Here is a 17,004-nt window from a genome sequence, read left to right as displayed (position 1 = left end):
AATAAAAGAGAGAAGTTCAAATACATGCCAACAGTGAAAATTATTTTTAAAATGAAGATATATCAGATTTAAAAAGAAATTTAGCGCCCTTTTCACTGGGCCAGGACCCCTTGGCCTCGTTAGCTGCCCTGACTAATGCCTAAAGAAAATACGAGGTCGAAATTTTAACATTTTGAAAACAATTTTATTGAAACCACTGATATTGAAAGACCAACATTTTTGTAATATCTAAGAAACATTTTGATCATACATGACCTACTTCAGGACTTTTTAATGGCGCAGAAAACAGGCAATAGCAACAAGGACCAACGACATAAACCAACGACAAGAACCAACGACATGAACCAACGACAAGGACCAATGATGTTCATCACATATTCAGCGAACGCATATGCAACATCTACATATGCATCATCTACATGCAACATAGACCAACGACACATAGCAACGACACATCTGCACATATGACTTCTACTTATTTTTGATACAAATGGAACCCCATAAGTTGCAACATTTTTTTTTAAATTACATTTTTAATCGACCTGACCCAGAACTTTGTCATCACCATCTGACAAAAATAAATATAAAATATTTTTTAATGACCCTGTTAGTGATGTTTTACTCATTTTTACATACATGCTTCTCAAGAAACACAAAAAATATTATTTAAAACAAAAGCAGTTAGTTTAGTCAGATATTTGAAAAAATTATATTTTGTGTATATTTTATTAAAATTTTGTGCTTTATCCATAGGACCTGTTTTGTCCCTATTCTCAAGAATCACTGAAACAATACATTTCAAATGTACATTTCATGTCACTTTGATGATTATATTTTATGGCCTATTAATTGGGAAAACTCATAAACTGAGAAATTAGTTGACACTCTCCAAATGGAGGCTAAGCCACTAAAGTTCATTGTGAAAATAGCATTCATATGCTTGCTTATCCAAGCACATCAATGGAAAGTTGAGTGGAAGAAAAATCTGAAAAAAAAAAAAAACAACAGAATGTGGGACCTGCCCACAACGTCAAAAATAAGCATAATTGATTTATGACCATTGTCTGCTTGTTTGGCAAGTAGACTTACTTGACCTGGACCCTATGAAAATAGAGAATTTGTAAAGTAAATACATTTTTTGAGTTTTTAATTTATTAAAAACTTATTTCATAAAATAACAACTGATGAATGGTTGGATCTTCTTATGTTGTTCTTTGTGTTTGTTTCTGAAGGATCCAAAAGATGCCCTGTCTTTCAAGTGAGTTATCATCTCAGGTCATATAAATAAGGATCTTGCTCTGATTTGCTCTGGTCTGTTCATCTCTATTTTCTGCTTTACATTTCTGCCAAACAGAACCAGTTAAAGTTGAGACAATCACCACCGGGGTGACTCATGGTGCCGATGTGGATCTGATTGACCAAGTGAGAAGGAGAGTTAGGCTGGAGGGCACAAACCAGGATGGACAGTATACCATTGTTTTCTGTCCCATCGTCTCCCGTGTTGGTTCAGATGTGGAGGCAGCCATGCAAAACATGCCATGTAAGTAATCAGGCAACATTTTTTCTTTTTATTTGCTGAAAAACAAATCAGACAAAGCTAACCTGAGTTAATGCAAAAACGCTAATTTTAAATGCTGATTTAATTTATTAAGGGGAAAAAAAACAAACAAACTTGAACCCCTAAGGAAAAAGTTTGTACCTTACTTGTGAAATAGTAAATTTACCACAATTTCTTTACAATGCAGTTCAGCTTTACTCACCTGGCCTGTTGTACCAAGAACACATAAGCATGTAGGAAAATAGAGCTCAGAAGATCAATTGATCTAAATAAATTGAAGAGAAACAAAATCACTGACGTCCTTCCATCTGAAAAGGAGTTGAAGGTTGGGGCAGGACAGAGACTCAACATTAAGGTCAAATATTGACATAAACATGAATTCATAAATAATTACGACTAATTGAAGCTACTTATCTTCTTTCTTATGTTATTCAATAAGAAATATATCAACGTAAGGCAGCTTTAGGGTGATCTGAGGTGGTTTGTTATATTTATTTGAGCCGAGTGTCCAAACCTCATGGTAGAAAACATTTTGCATTTTGAAAAACAAAAGTCATAAATGTTTCTTATCCACCAAGTTAATCTAACAGATTGCACCAATTCTTACAACAAAGATACAGGTGTGACATCAAATCACTTTTATTACCAATGCAAATCTATAAGATTAAAGTTCAAACCATAGGAAGTTACTCTACGGATTTTCTCAAGACAGACACTGAAATCAGAAATACTCCAGCCCTCCAATTTCCCACATTTGGTATCAAAGTCCTGTTCATCAAAGCTCTGACAATCTGTACCATCAGGATTACCACTGTCCTCTTCAGAAGCTGTAGCCACAGCAGCAAACTCTGTAATTTATTGTATCTATAAAATACTTACCATGGTCAAAATACAATTTAGCAGACAGAGCTGAAATGTTTTTGTGAACACTGTAACAATGTAAATGAAAGTCAAAGAAAATCTGTTGTTTTTCCATCACTCTAAAACATTTTAAAGAGGCATAACTTGAAAATGAAAGTTCAGTTGAAAATAAAAAAATAACTGGAAAACTGTTTTTGATTTAAGTCAGAAATTAAAGTTCAAGTTGATAGATAATTTAAAACAGTTATGTCAGACTCTAATTTATTGTATTACAATAAATGCAAGAACACTGCAGAAAACAGCATGTCGTTGAACAAACACAATTTTGGATTATTTTTACTCACATTACACCAAGTCAAAATAAATCATTTTGAGTTGATGGAATTTTAATAATTTATTCAACTTGCATGATCAAAATATCTGATAATGTATTTTATTAAACTTTACAGTGAATTTTGTTCAGTGACATTTATGTTGTAAAGAGAGTGAGAACATATTATCTTCACATATTACAAACTTGTTGTAACAAGTTGATACAAACACAGGCCACTAAGCACCCTGGGAAATATAAATAGTCCACTCCCAATAATTGCTACAATATAACCAAATATGGTTTAGGCCAAATGTGCCTAAACCATGCAACATTTCTTCTGATAAAAAGATGTTTGAGGGTTTTTTTTTTTTATCTTTTTGTGGTATGTTGGTGCGGATTCACCTTTGAGGTGAGTGGTGGGCGGCACCAACATACCCTTTAAAGCCAGGTGTGTGGGGTACGCATTGTTTTGAGCTGTGGAGATGGCGTTGTGAGCTTATGTGATCCTGTCTTTCCTCAAGCATCAAGTAATGGTCTTCAGGATTGAGGTTGTGCTGGTGCTCCCGTTTTGCTCTCTGGGTGTGCGTGTGATCAGGCACGCGTCGTGGACGTGGAGCTCTTAACCGAGATCCTGAGGTGTTCGGGACTTGGCGGTGGACTGTTGTGTGGTTTTCCCCCTCCCTCCTCCTGCCGCTTACTGGTGCGCGCACCTGGCCTAATTGTCCGTGGCGCAAGGGGAGCACGGCCACGCCAACGCCGTTGTTTTGTTTTTACTTTTGCTTCATGCCTTTTCAGCTGGGTGTCATTTACCCAATTGATTTATTCTTTATTTTGGCCAGGGTTCAACCGTTTATGGTGAGTCCCCCTATTTTTCAGTACGTTTATTTACAATTTGTATTTTTTTTTCTTTTTTTCTTTGTTTGCACGTAGGTTTAATTTGTCAATTGCTTGCATGATTTGGTTTATTTAGTTTGTTCAGTGCTTTGCTCGTCTTGCTTTTCGTTTATTTGCTTTGCATGTTTTCTTTGGTTGGGTTGCAGTGTTTTGTTTTTTTTGTTTTCTGCTTGGCTTTTTTTTTGTTTAGTTATTAATTGGGTTTGAAAACAACTTGCCGCTGATGTGTAATATGTATTTTGTGAAGTTTGTAAACTGTCTTTTTTAACGCATATATTCTATTGTTGTAGGCCTATTTTAAACTTTTGGAAAAATAAATTAAATTATTTTTTTTAAACATTACGATCCACCTCTTTGTTGTCCCGACCTGGCGTGGCCTTTTTGTAGATATTAGAAGTTGAATAGTCCTGGAGCCAAGATCTCAGGTGGCAGTTGGATGTAATACTTTAAAATTTAATAGTAGACACGGCTATTGCCACATTTTGTATCTGTGGTAGCAATCTGTTAAACATTTGTACTGTGAAATATTTGCACTGAAACATCATGGTGTGTTGATACAGACTGAAGTGTATATATATATATATATAATTTCTTTCTGTACAGCCAATAAAAAAGTCGTCCTGGTCCTGATGCATCACACCAGAGATCCAGACTACTCCACCGCTGGGAGGAGCTGGTCAGAAGTTTATCCGAACGTCGACTTAGAAGTTCATGTCCTCTTCCATGAAAGTGTTCCTGGGTTACTAACCTGTTCTAAGAACACAGATGCAGTGTATCAAATGCAAACCTATCTTCAACCAAGTGGAATTAACTTTTTCTAGTGGTTGTGTTGTTGCTGAACTTGTTAGGGGTAAAACAAAAATCAACAAACGGAACCAATTAAATCAGAAAGTAATAGCTCAGTGTTAATGTCTCTGAGTACATGTTTGTATAAATGTTAACATGTATGGAACAGAAGGTTTGGGGTTCAAACCCTAGAGTTGGCATGTTAGCATGTTCCTCTCCAGGTACCAAGACTTTCTTCTAAAGTCCAAAAAAAATCATGAATGTTCCATTAAACTGTGTTCATGTAAGTTGTTCAGTCATTTATGAATTTTTCTGGTTTAAATGTGTAAACAAAGTTAAATTAGAATCCCCAGTGTCTTAAACTGAACAAGTTTTTCTCACTGATCTTCATCGGTGCGTTGGATTGTGTTTAAGTGCCTACAGACACGAGTTGTGCGTATAAAAATAGAAGTGAATTAAGATCGACAGAATTGCAACAGATTTTAAACCATGTAACAAACATCCACTTATAAATGTTTTGACTGTTCATTAATAGGATTGTAATTATATTCTGGTTTTCAATTATTTTGGTGGCTGTGTTGCTTTTGTGATGGATGTAGCTGTAGGTGTTTTAATATCAGTATATTCTGAGCTTTTGCCTGCCTTGAATGAAGGTGAATTCTTTCCTTGGTAAATAAAGGTGTAAATTAAATGCATTTTTTTTTTTTAAATTGTATCAGTGTCCAGAAGTCAAATTTATTTTGACATTTCAAGCTCTAAAATGTCCTTGTTTTCCAGAAATATTCTGAGGTTAAATTTTTCTTCACCACCTATGGCTTTTATATACCATCATTTTTAATTGAGTTAATTATAGGGTCTAATTGTATTTCAATCAAAAACCACATGCAGACAAAATGGGCATTGTTTTCAATTCAATATTCCATTTGTTAAATTATTTAATAAATAGACATATACACTCAACAACAATGCTATTTATTGCTCTAACATGTTATTTGAAATGTGTGTCAGGAAGAAATGATCATTCATGTAACTTTGAAAAAACTACTTAAAAATAAATATGGAGGCTGATATCAGTCTTCTGGATGTTGGTGCTCATGTTTAGCACTGAGATCCTCTTTCAGACTTGAACAGCTCTGCAGACAGTCTATCTTCTCTTAGCACACCTTGAATGCATCAGCAGTCTCTTCCTGCATTCATTGAAGATGTGCAGCTTTATCATACATGCTTGTTATTTCCTCAGGCTCCAAATCATCTCAGCACTTTGTTCGTGAAGTCATGTCCCAAATCAATCAGTCTCACAGCTCTCAGGATCAAAGTATCAACATCTGAACATGTCTGGATTTCGTGACTATAGTTCTTCACAGGAAGGATGCAGTTTATTGGAATCCCAAAGCTTGAACTGAATTCAGAAATCTACATAAAAAAACACATTTGTTTTCTTTTTGACTCAGTTAAAAGTGATTGAGTTTCTTAAAAGTCCAACTGAAACTTACTTTTTTCTTTAAATATTTGCTCCTGTAGACATTTCTTAAACTTGTCTTGGTATCAATACACGCCTCGTCAACGTTTGTGAGAACAGCCAGTTGAGGAACACCTATGGATACAGAAATGGATCTGTTATTGGAAGAGTGGCATTTATATTAAAACTGAAGAATAAATGATTGCCAGTAATTCAAGGCAAACTCATATCTATCATTATTAAGTCAGGGTGAAATTTTTCATGTCATTATCTCAGCCTGTGGCTCAAGAAGCAAAATGTAGTGAATGCTTTCAGCTCATCTGTGTTGTTGATTATGGTGTCACTAATATTCTTCTTGGCAACAATCTATAGATCACACAAGGAGCTCAGATCAAGACACATTGATAGCCATAACAATATATGGCTATCAATGTGTCAGCGGGCTGTAACTCCGCCACAGAACAACATAAAAATGCAGAACTCACAATGTTTGCTATTCGTGAGAGTGAGGCGAATGCAGCACATATAGAGAGAGATGGAGCTACAATGTCAAAAACGGAGCTGTTTTTTTAAAACTACAACCTGGTTTCAAAATCGACAGTTTCTGGTCCCCAAAGACACCAAATCCATGTGGTCTAACAGAACAAATGACAAAAAAACTCCGGTGGATACACCTAAACCGTCTCTGTGTGAGTTATTCTATACGAATCTGTGTGGTATCAACTTCACTTTTGCACTGAATTACTGAAATGAATCCCACTTTCCACGACAATCTAAGTTAAGCTTAATATGGATCAATTTAGACATTTCTTTTCCAGCAAAGTTCTTTTTTCCTTAATTATTAAAAAATAAACATACTTCTGTTTTTATTTTTGAATTAATACTCTTCTCCAGGTTATGGTTTGTTTCTTACCCTTACGACTGGCAGCTTCTCTGATTTCCCTCAGTTTCAGTAAAATGGAGGACTTCATTTCTGGTGCATTTGCATTATGAACACAAACCATAACATGGACTCTGTCGTTTAGAGATGGGGACGAGTTGTAGTCAGGATCCCCATTAGACAGTGGAGCCAGAGGATTGAACTGTAACATGTAAAAAAAACCCATTTATGAATCTAAGGATTTGACAGATAAATTAAGCTTTTATTGTTTTGTTGACAATGTTACTTGTAGTTGGAGGTAATAAGAACTTTTAGCTAAATATACCTTGTATCCCTCCTTTACGTGTCCCATCATAGCCAGCTTGATGTCGTGAGTGTGGATTCCTCTTCCATATCCTTCCTCCAGGCCCATGGTGTCATTGAGCACCAGGCAGTAATAGTTTCCTTTGCCTCCTTTCCGGATCCTGTGAGTTAAATACTGACAGACAATATGTCAGAAAACAGCCACCAGCAAGAATCAGACAGAAAAACAGCAAAAGAAAACCACCGATGTCCTAAATGTTCTCCCTAGCTCCTTATTTCAAGCATTATTTTCTGTGACAAGTAACAAATTATCAAAAATCTTGTGTTATCAGATATAATGTAACATTTATATCAACTAGTTTAGGGCAGGTGTCTCTGAACATTTTTAAGAGTTAAGGGGCTTCCAGCTCATTGGAGATGGTTTTAAAATATGTGCTGACTTTAATTTTAGGTTTTAATATTTGAAATTGTATCTGAAACCATTTCTGTGTTTTCCTCTGGGCCAGGATCCTTTAGGGAAAAAGATTTTTTAAATCTCAGCAGATGTGTTTCCAGTGATCTTAAAATTGTGCAGATATGAATTACGACAATAAATTTACTTAATGGGAACATGCTAATTTCAAAAGACTATTTTTTGCAAAAAAATAAGTTTTTTGTGCTAGGATGAGAAGGTTTTTCGGCTGTATTGAAATTAATACAGACATCATAAAACTTTGTTGCAAGATTAACAATCGGATGTTATTCCTCCTGGAAAAGACAAAGAAGACGACACGAAGTGGTTGGAGGATCCTGGCGCGGTTTGTTTTTAATGACTGTTAAGATGTGTCTTTCTTTAATTATCACATGAACAAACTTATTCATGTGATTTTAAGTGTTTTTCTTATTTAATCGAAACACTGCAATTGTGAAATTGTGGTTTTTGGGACATTAGCAGAACATTAGCAAATGACGGTTTTCTGTTTAAACAATTGCATTACAAGTGTCGGAGGTCAGTATTTGGTGAAATAATCCTTTTAATTACTCTTTCCCTTTGCAGCTGGGCTGCTCTGAAAGGTAACTTTCGACCGCTAAAATCTGATGCCACTCCGTTTCCGTTTTTGAAAAAGGAAGTTGCGCTTTTTTCTTCAGTGGTTCTTGGTGCAGCGCCCCCACAGGCGAGGAGGTTTATTAAGAGCCTGTATCATTTGACACAGAGCCGTGTGAAAGTGAACCGCAACCGGCTGAAAATCTAACAAATGTTGCAATTTTGGTCCCAATAGAACCAAGACGACTGGACTATCATGTGTGAAAACACTCTCTCTCTCTCCTTTTGAATTTTGCCTTTGTCAATGTCACCTGCTGGCCGTAATAGGTATTACAGCATCATTGACTGCTGTAAATAAACACAGTCAATCATAGCAATGTGTTTTTCTTTAACTGGAAAACAATATCTGTTGAAAATATCCAGACAAACATAGCCTGACCTTCAATCTCTTTCACTAGTGAAACTTCCCAGATGAAGCTTGAAGGTTATTGGACCATCTACATCTTCATCCTCTCTCTCTCCCTCAACTGTGACTAAACCAGCACTCACATGTTGTGTCAATCTCCCTGAATGTGTACATGAACAGCACCTTACCTATTAAAACTATAAAATATCTAAGTGACACAAGATTGTAACCATTTTGTGTCTCAAAACAAGGAAAATGTATATTCACCTTCTTGGAAAAACTTTGCCCTGAACTGTTAGCAGCACTAGCCAGCGCTTCACAGGTCATTCTCCTCCGCAAAGCATTACTGACAGAGGTGATGAAGCTGGACTTCCCAGCACCGACCGGTCCATACAGCAGAACTCTGATGTGTCTGACTTCGTCATTTACTGGTCGAAAACTGTCCACATAATGCAGATCTCTGTTATTGTCTCTGTTAAAATGGAGAAAAGGCAAATAGGACAGAAGTTTAACTGGACACATTGCTGCCTAATTAGTTTACAGGACATTAAATGCACTATTTTAATGTGATTTTTAATGTGATTTTTTATAGAATATTATTTCTGCATTTCCCAAGTCTAAATAACTAATTACAGATGAAGACCTTTATGTGCAGGACATCAAAATAATACGAAAGAACCATCATTGGCATATAAACACATTCACTCACCCCCAGGAAACGTTCATCCAAGGATCGTCAAAAACTGTAAAAGAGAAATTTAGAGTAAATCATTTTCTTAAAAGTTAATCCGCTAAATGTTCTGCTACATTGAGCATATAAAAAACAAGATTAAAAATAAGAACGAGGAGTAAAGAGTCTAGCAGGTAAAGCACAATGCTCAATTTTATTTTCAGTGAAAGCATCAAAAAGTAAAAATCTTTTACTCACGTGGGGAAGGTGGAGGAGCTAAAAAACAAGAAAAATGATAAATTATTTTAGGTTTTCAAACCACATTTTTAAGACTAAAGAAACGTGAATGTAAAAATAAATCATGGTTGTAAAAATATATCTTTAAATTGAGAAGTATAACAATCAACATGCTGGGGTAGGGATTTTTTTTTAATAAATAATTTATTTGCAAATATTTAAAATACTTTTATCAGTGAACGCATTAATAAATAAAATATTTTACTTACCTGGGGGAGGAAGAGCTAAACACAAGAAAAATAATAAATCATTTTGGGTTTTCAAAAAGTATATTTTAGATTACAGCCACATAAATGTAAGAAAAAATCCTGATTGTAAAATATATTTTTGGAATCAGAAATTGTAAGAAAGTTTAACAATTACAACATGCTGGGGAAGGAAAAATTTATTTTAAAGCAAGGATTTATTGACAGATTTCTGATACGACATGCTTGACAAAAGTCTGAAAGTTTTAAAAACAAAGTAAAGTGAGTTTGCTAAGCCACGTTATAGCAGAAAACATTTGACTGCCACTTTGTTAGGTTTCACCTTGTTAGAGTTGGACTCCGTTCTTCCTTCAGTTTCCTTCACTGTGTGTCATGAACTTTCATCAGGTATTTTAGTCCATATTGACATGACAGCATTACACAGTTACTGCACATTTGAAGGTTTCATCATAAATCCCACCTTCTGTTAGATCCCAAACGTCCTCTGTTAGACTAAACGTTACTAAGAATCCTAAAGTTTGTCCAGAAGCTCTACTTCCTATTCTTACATTTATTTTGTTTTGCTTCTGCTGAAGCCCAGGTGCTTTATAGGTTCAACGTTTTGGATATTTAGAGGTGTTATTTTGCATAATTTAACTTGAACGAGTGGTTCTTTCAGCTTCTGTCACCCAGAACTGGTCAGCCCATTCTCAAACAATCTTTGAAATCAACTACCATCTGAACAGTTACCAAAACTGAGGGTTTCTTTTTATACCGTTCGATGTAAAGCTGGGTAGATCAGCAGTTTCTGACATTTTCATTTATCTGGCAGCAACAACTATGTTACTATCAAACTCACTTCATCACCCTTTCTTTCCACTTTGATGCACATATTAAGTTTAGGAAGTCAGCTTTCGCTGTGAGTTGCTGCCATCTGATCTGATTAAATTAAAGCTCGTTTTAAAACCCATCTATTTTACTTGGCTTTCAACTCCAGCGGGATCTAGTTTTAAATTGTATTTTGTTTGTTTGTTTTTAAACTGTAAGAGTTATTTTATTTTTATTTTTTTATTGTTATGTTGTGTTTTAATGTACAGCACTTTGTATCAGCTGTGGTTGTTTTAAAGTGCTTTATAAATAAAGTTGGTATGGTGGATTTGCTTTTTGCGGAAACACAATTGCAAGAGTGTACATAATAAAGTGGCCAGTGTGCGTACATCTCATGCATATGATTTTATAGTATTTACTTACGAGGTACTGAAGGTTGTCCTCCCATGGGTGGATGAAAATGATGTCTACAGTGAGAGGACAGAAAAATAGAAGTAAAAATAAGCAGTTTGACTTCCAATCCAACATGATCTTTTTTTATTTACAACAGATCTATGTCCAGAGATAGCTTACACAGTTCAAGTGGGAATGCATAATGACTATTATATTTAAATATATTTATGTTTATCGGAAGGAAACCACCACAATAAGTTCCTCTAACAGCCTTCTTCGTGTTTACTGCCACGCAGCACAGCTAGCTAAGTTCGGATCGATGCGGCCGCTACATTAACACCATCAGGTCCAAATGACGGATTCAGAGCGGGACGTTTTTTGCTGTTCTGAAATGATTTTGTAAAACAAAGATAAGTCTTTTCTACCTTTGTACCGAGACGCCACAAAAGAGAACAACGTTCATCCGCAGGGTGAGGCAGGGGAAGAGAAATGCAGTTTCACTTTCACTTTTAAAGGCGCCACCTACAGGCTTTCAGAGGGAATGCGCTGGTCATTTGAGTGCTGTAAAAATACAAGTGCGTTTCTTCGGCATTAATCTGTTATTTTGTAGTCATGTTATTTTTTCCCATTTTAGTCCTTAACACGCCACTATTTGTGCATAACATGTTGTTCCTGCCTGATGAAATCGTCATTAAATATTAAATCACATGTTCTAATCAGTCAGCCTTTGCATTTTAATTAAATACTTGTTTTTTTTTTACTCTTTCTTGAGTAATTTCTGGGATGGATGCTTCTTAGCCACTAGAGTAAAAATACATTGAAAGAAGTTCTACCACTTGAGTACAATTTTGCAGTATTTTATCTCTCCATATAATCATGACAAATTTTGGTTTAATGAGAAAAAATAATTAGGAGGAGCTCGTTATAAAAAACTGGAAAATGTAAAATCTGCAGAACTTTTCACATTAAACTAAATAATTATTTTTGATTAAAGGACAGAAACACTGCCCTTCAAAGTAAACCATTGTTGAAGCAGGACATATGTAACAGGCTGAACATGGGATCATTTCTCATGTCTTTGTTGCTTTAACATTAATCGTTTTTCAAAGATTTTTATTGTTACCATTTTTACATGTTAATAATTTAATGTAAAATGATGCTTTGCAAGGTTTCTTCCATCAAAAGCAGTGAAATAATTTCAATGATTCATCCTTTTTCAGCCCAACCTCTGATGTCTTTTCAAGAGGAAACTGCAGAACAACTTGTGTAAACATGGAAATGATGTAATTAACCCTTTCATGCATGAATTATGATCCTTTGTGTCAGGATTTTTCCCCCTTTTTATTTTCTTAAGAGATAAAAAAAGGTAGGAAAAAATATTTTTAAAAAAATTATTTTATTTTTCTTTAGGTGATCAATTGTAATTTTCTCCACATACAAAGTTACTTGAAAAGTACATCAGTAGTATTGTTCTTTAGGGGTTATCTGATGTCACAATAGATTTATTACCTGTAAGAGTCGACTACAGTAGAAGGAGGGACCGGGTCAGTTGGCCATATTGGATTTAACAAAAATAATTTCTAACATTTGCAGCTGATGGCCAGTAGTTGATAGTGTATTTTATGATGCATTAGTGTCCACTTCAGTGGTCTGTGTACATTTATAACATAAAAATCCACAAGAAGCAGAAGAAAGTGGCTTTTAGACAGCTGTCCACTGTAGTGACCACCATGCATGAAAGGGTTAAAACGACATCGTCCCCACTGATCAGCTTTACAGAACATTGTAGTTTTCCTGTGTGAATTAGATTGGAACACTTTATGTTGAACATAAGTCTTAACATGATTAGAATTTTGTCTAAATTTGAGCATCAAAGCCAAATTTGTAATATAATAAATTTGTTTATATAGTGAAAAGTTACATTAAAAGAAGCATTTTCATTTTGATTTACACCTGTATCTATATTTTATGTAATTTTATGTAACTTTGCGTCATGGTTAATTTTAAAGCCTACACTTGACAACATTCATCCATCCATTTTCTAACACCCCTGTAGCTTAGTGGGGTCAGGAGGGGTGCTGGTGCCTATCTCCAGCGAACATTTCGGGCGAGAGGCGGGGTCACTCTGGACAGGTTTCTAGTCTGTCACAGCACTTAACATATTACTAATATATCAATAATTGACCTGTATTTCACTAAACCCATGACTTGGACTGATTACCTCCATGATTTACTATAAAGTCAGTAATAACACCTGTCAGACTGTAAGTGTATTGAACAATCTCCGTTCTGACTGGTCCCCTCTTTTAACGTCTCGACCAATCAGGCTGAGACGTTAAACAAATTGAGGTTTGTGTCAAAATTTGTTGTTTTAAGTAAAAGATGTCAGATGGTGTGGTTGCTGTTTTGTATCTGTAATCAAAGGTTCCGAAAAGTTCACAAAATGAAATTACAAATGCAAATTGTGTCTAAAGACAGACAAATTCTCTGCTCTGAATGTATCAACTTGAATCAAGAAAATTTTATTTAATTAAAATAATTTGAACAAATTTCCCATAGTTTATTTTTACAAAATTATAAGCTTGATTCACAGGTTAGTACTTCTGGGTACAAATTTGTTATTTAGAGCCTCTGTAGGGATGTGAAATATGTTCCTTACAATTCAAGGACAAAATATGGGAGTTGTACAGTAGGACATGCAGTACATGAAACAATATGTAGATTATGGGGGAGCAAAGTTAAATGTGCAGCCATCTTTTGTTTGCTCCAAATGTCTTTTGCTCAAGTTCTCAGTTTGTCGGCAAAGTCGTCTCCAAAGTCGATCATCAGTCGCAGAGCATTAAGGATCAGAGTGTCGACGTCTGGATTTAATTGTATTTCATGACTGTAGTTCTTCACAGGGACGATGCCGTTCATTGGAATCCCCAGACTGGAGCTGAAGTCTCTCATCTACAGTTCAGACACATTTATTATTTTACCATCAGTTAAATGTTTATGTCAATAAACTGAAAGCCCAATTTTTGAATAAGTCTCACTAAAACTAACCTTTTTCTTTAAGTATTTGCTCCGGTAGACATTCCTCAGACTTTTATCAATTTCACCACAGGCTGAATCAATGTTAGTGAGAACAGCCAGTTGAGGAATACCTGCAGACACACAAATTAACTTTTCCTGTACACTTTGACAATTTAATAATACATTTTATCAAGCGCAAATCCATAGTCTCTTTTAAGCACTGAACATTCAGGAGAACTACAAAGATAGAATAAGCATAATGTCACGTACAGATTAGGGTATCAACGTTTTAACTGCAGCATTTCTCCAGTTTCATTAACAACTGAAATGTTAATTTCATTCTTCATTTATCTCTAGGTTGTACTCTTTTTCTTACCCAGATCACTGGCTGCTTCTCTGATGATCCTCATTTTTTGTAAAATCGAGGGCCTCATTCCAGTGCTCAAAGCAGAATAGACACAAACCAGAACATGGACTCTGTCATCTATGGATGGTGCCGAGTTGTAGCCAGGATCACCCCCAGACAGTGGAGACACAGGATTAAACTGAAAATCCAATTGGATTATGATTAAGTAATCTTATCACTAACAGTTTATTAAATAAACATAATTCTGAGTCTGATGTGGAGGAGGTGGAGCTAAAGCTGAAGTATGAGTGTAAGTTGAACAGTGAAACACCTTATAACCCTCCTTCACGTGTCCCATCAAGGCCAGTTTGATGTCGTCTGCACTGACTCCATTTTGATCTCCTTTTTCCAGACCGCGTGTGTCAGTGAACACAAAGGGGTAGAAGTTTCCTCTGCCTTTATGGATTCTGTGGGTTTCATACTGAAACAGAAAATTTAAATACACATAAAGAATCAGAATTTAAGACAATTGTAGAAGAACGGCCAAATTGTTTTATTTTTTTTCCAGTTGTTAATAAGTTGCTTAAAAGCATGCAGATGTGAGCTGTTATGACAATAAAATAAAAAAATATATATTTCACACTTTCAGTTGATGAACATTGAGAAGTGAGAATGCCCTGGACATTTCTGTTCAACTCAGATAAGAACAAGATTGTATTTGAACCTTTGCAGTATAGAACGAGCCGATGCAGAGGTCACAGGCCAAAGCTGGAGTGGTCATTCTTCCTCGTAAGATGCTGCTGATGGAGTTGATGAGACTGGACTTTCCGCTGCCAACTGGTCCATAGAGCAGAACTCTGATGGTTTTGACTTCATTGTTTGGTTGAAAATTGTTAATGTAATGCAGATCTCTCTGATTGTCTCTGTCAGTATGTGAAAATAAAAGAGAAAGTTTCAGAGTATTGATTCGTTGGACATATTAGCTTTTCTGTGGCTTCTGTGTTTAACCCTGTTCTACATCTAAATGTTTAAGATTACTAAAGACAATTAAACTGTCACTGGGACAATAAAAGCAATTACATGTTTTAAAAATATCTTCAACTGGGTACACAAAAGCTTTTGATGATAAATTTTCCTCACAGACTAGTATAAACTCCATGGCTCTGCAGAGTGGTGCAGTTTTTACCTGTAGTTACTGGGTCAAATGCTAGTAACTAACCTTGTGATGTAATCAGGGTAAGTCAACCATAAACTAACCTGTGTTGAGAAAATAAATTTAAAATAAGCTAGTTTTAAAACTTAACATGTCTTGATTCAAATGGCCTAGTTGTGGTTTTGAAATCAGTAACTTATTCTGGCTCTTTGACCTTTATGTTACCTGTAGTTACAGCAGATGGTTTGCTAGGATCGTTTGAACTGCCTTTTGTCTGTGTGGGAAAACAATACAGTAGAAGTTGTAGCTTTTCACACTCATCTGTGAAAAGCCGGAAACACGGCAGGGGTTTAGGCTTCAGATAAAGGGTCAGAGATAGCTCCTGGTTGGATGAGCAAAGATACGCCTTATTTGAATAAATTAAAGATAAGAATACGCCTTTTACTATAAAACTTTCTACACAGAAGTAACAAATCAGATTTGCTCTTGCAACTCTCCAAAGATGTCTTTGCACGTCTTTGCTTTTCTTCTTCTTTCCATTTATGTCAGGTAAATGAATGTATGTCTCCGTTGTTCTGCAGTTTCTGGTGTAAGTTTGTGCATTGTCTTACTTGTAAGTTTATGCATTGTCTTATATTGGATTAAACTCTGTAATTCTGTGATGTCAACACGCATAGTTGTTTTCCTTGTGGCCACAGGTGGCCCGCCGAGAGGACCTGGGATCCAGAGGAAGAGAGAGAGCCAGACTTTTTTCAAAGTTAATCAATTTAGATATTCTTCCTTAACACCTGAGAGGGTTAAAACCAGTTTTTATGTAATGCACTAATCATTAATTAGGGGGTAAAAGTTTTCCAAATTGACAAGATTCAAATTAAGCCATCTAAAAACACGCCATGCCGTCATCCACTTCCTGTCATCTTCTTCGTCTCTTCCTCCAGTAGTAACTTCTTTGTTGAATTTAGTGACTCATGCGAAACAAAAAAAAAGTGTTTAAATTACAGTTTTGCTAAATACATTAGTTTTGATATGGCCAAAGAAACTCCTCATCGTAGCGTAAAAATGTTTTTATCAAAAGACAAGAGTTTTTTTGTTTTTTGGTAACACTTTATTTGAAGGGGTTGAATAAGACTGTCATGACACTGTCATAAACATGACATAACACCTGTCATGAACATCAATAAGTCTTCATGAATAGTTATGACTGTTTTCATAAAGTGTCATTCGGTAAATAATGACACTTTTAATACAAAGTTGACATTATTCAAAATGTCTTCGTTATGAGACCTTGACATTATTCTAGACAAAATGTCTTCGTTATGACAACTTGTCATTAACCAAAAAATCATGATCTAACATAAATTTGTCATAATGATTTCATTATGACACTAGCAAAAGCTTTAACGAAACAATGATTAATATTTCCACTCCCTGAAATAAAACAAAACAAGTAGGACAAGCAATAAAGATTTCACTAAGCTTTATTACACGGTCAAATGATTTAATAACAGACTCATTAACAATTTCATTTACATCAACTAAAGTGGAACAAGTAGCACCAGTTATGAAGACGTCATTAAGTGTTATTACAGTGTCCTTAATATTAACTATTACCTCAAGTAAAGTGAAACAAGTA

General features: G+C 35.4%; 2 protein-coding genes across 2 annotated transcripts; both read right to left on the bottom strand.

The window, feature by feature from the left end:
- Positions 1 to 5,314: 5,314 nt before the first annotated feature.
- LOC103131918 (interferon-induced protein 44-like) lies at positions 5,315 to 11,295 on the bottom strand. Its single transcript, XM_016667008.1, has 10 exons — positions 11,283 to 11,295; positions 10,884 to 10,931; positions 9,661 to 9,675; positions 9,413 to 9,430; positions 9,194 to 9,227; positions 8,752 to 8,956; positions 7,077 to 7,229; positions 6,785 to 6,953; positions 5,906 to 6,006; positions 5,315 to 5,825 (listed from the first exon to the last, which is right to left on the bottom strand). Exons 5-10 carry the CDS (start codon positions 9,208 to 9,210, stop codon positions 5,661 to 5,663), a joined length of 810 nt encoding a protein of 269 aa, XP_016522494.1. The 5' UTR covers positions 9,211 to 9,227; positions 9,413 to 9,430; positions 9,661 to 9,675; positions 10,884 to 10,931; positions 11,283 to 11,295; the 3' UTR covers positions 5,315 to 5,660.
- A 2,209-nt stretch (positions 11,296 to 13,504) lies between these two features.
- On the bottom strand, positions 13,505 to 16,266 carry LOC103131921 (interferon-induced protein 44-like). Its single transcript, XM_007543654.1, has 6 exons — positions 16,262 to 16,266; positions 14,943 to 15,141; positions 14,550 to 14,699; positions 14,249 to 14,417; positions 13,903 to 14,003; positions 13,505 to 13,806 (listed from the first exon to the last, which is right to left on the bottom strand). The coding sequence occupies exons 1-6, from the start codon at positions 16,264 to 16,266 to the stop codon at positions 13,639 to 13,641; spliced, it is 792 nt and encodes a 263-aa protein (XP_007543716.1). The 3' UTR covers positions 13,505 to 13,638.
- Positions 16,267 to 17,004: the final 738 nt, after the last annotated feature.

This window comes from Poecilia formosa, unplaced genomic scaffold (assembly GCF_000485575.1).
Source record: "Poecilia formosa unplaced genomic scaffold, Poecilia_formosa-5.1.2 Scaffold874, whole genome shotgun sequence".
Taxonomy (NCBI): domain Eukaryota; kingdom Metazoa; phylum Chordata; class Actinopteri; order Cyprinodontiformes; family Poeciliidae; genus Poecilia; species Poecilia formosa.
The sequence above is the reverse complement of the archived record's forward strand: the minus strand, read 5'-3'. Positions and strand labels throughout refer to the sequence as shown.

Bases quoted from the DNA above. Each gene is read 5' to 3' on its own strand.
- LOC103131921 (XM_007543654.1), bottom strand. The intron at 14,004-14,248 runs GTAAGAAAAAGA...GTGTGTCTGCAG, and splicing joins AGAAGCAGCCAGTGATCTGG to GTATTCCTCAACTGGCTGTT. The intron at 13,807-13,902 runs GTTAGTTTTAGT...TCTGAACTGTAG, and splicing joins GCAAATACTTAAAGAAAAAG to ATGAGAGACTTCAGCTCCAG.
- LOC103131918 (XM_016667008.1), bottom strand. The intron at 6,954-7,076 runs GTATATTTAGCT...TACATGTTACAG, and splicing joins ACGTAAAGGAGGGATACAAG to TTCAATCCTCTGGCTCCACT. The intron at 6,007-6,784 runs GTAAGAAACAAA...CTGTATCCATAG, and splicing joins AGAAGCTGCCAGTCGTAAGG to GTGTTCCTCAACTGGCTGTT.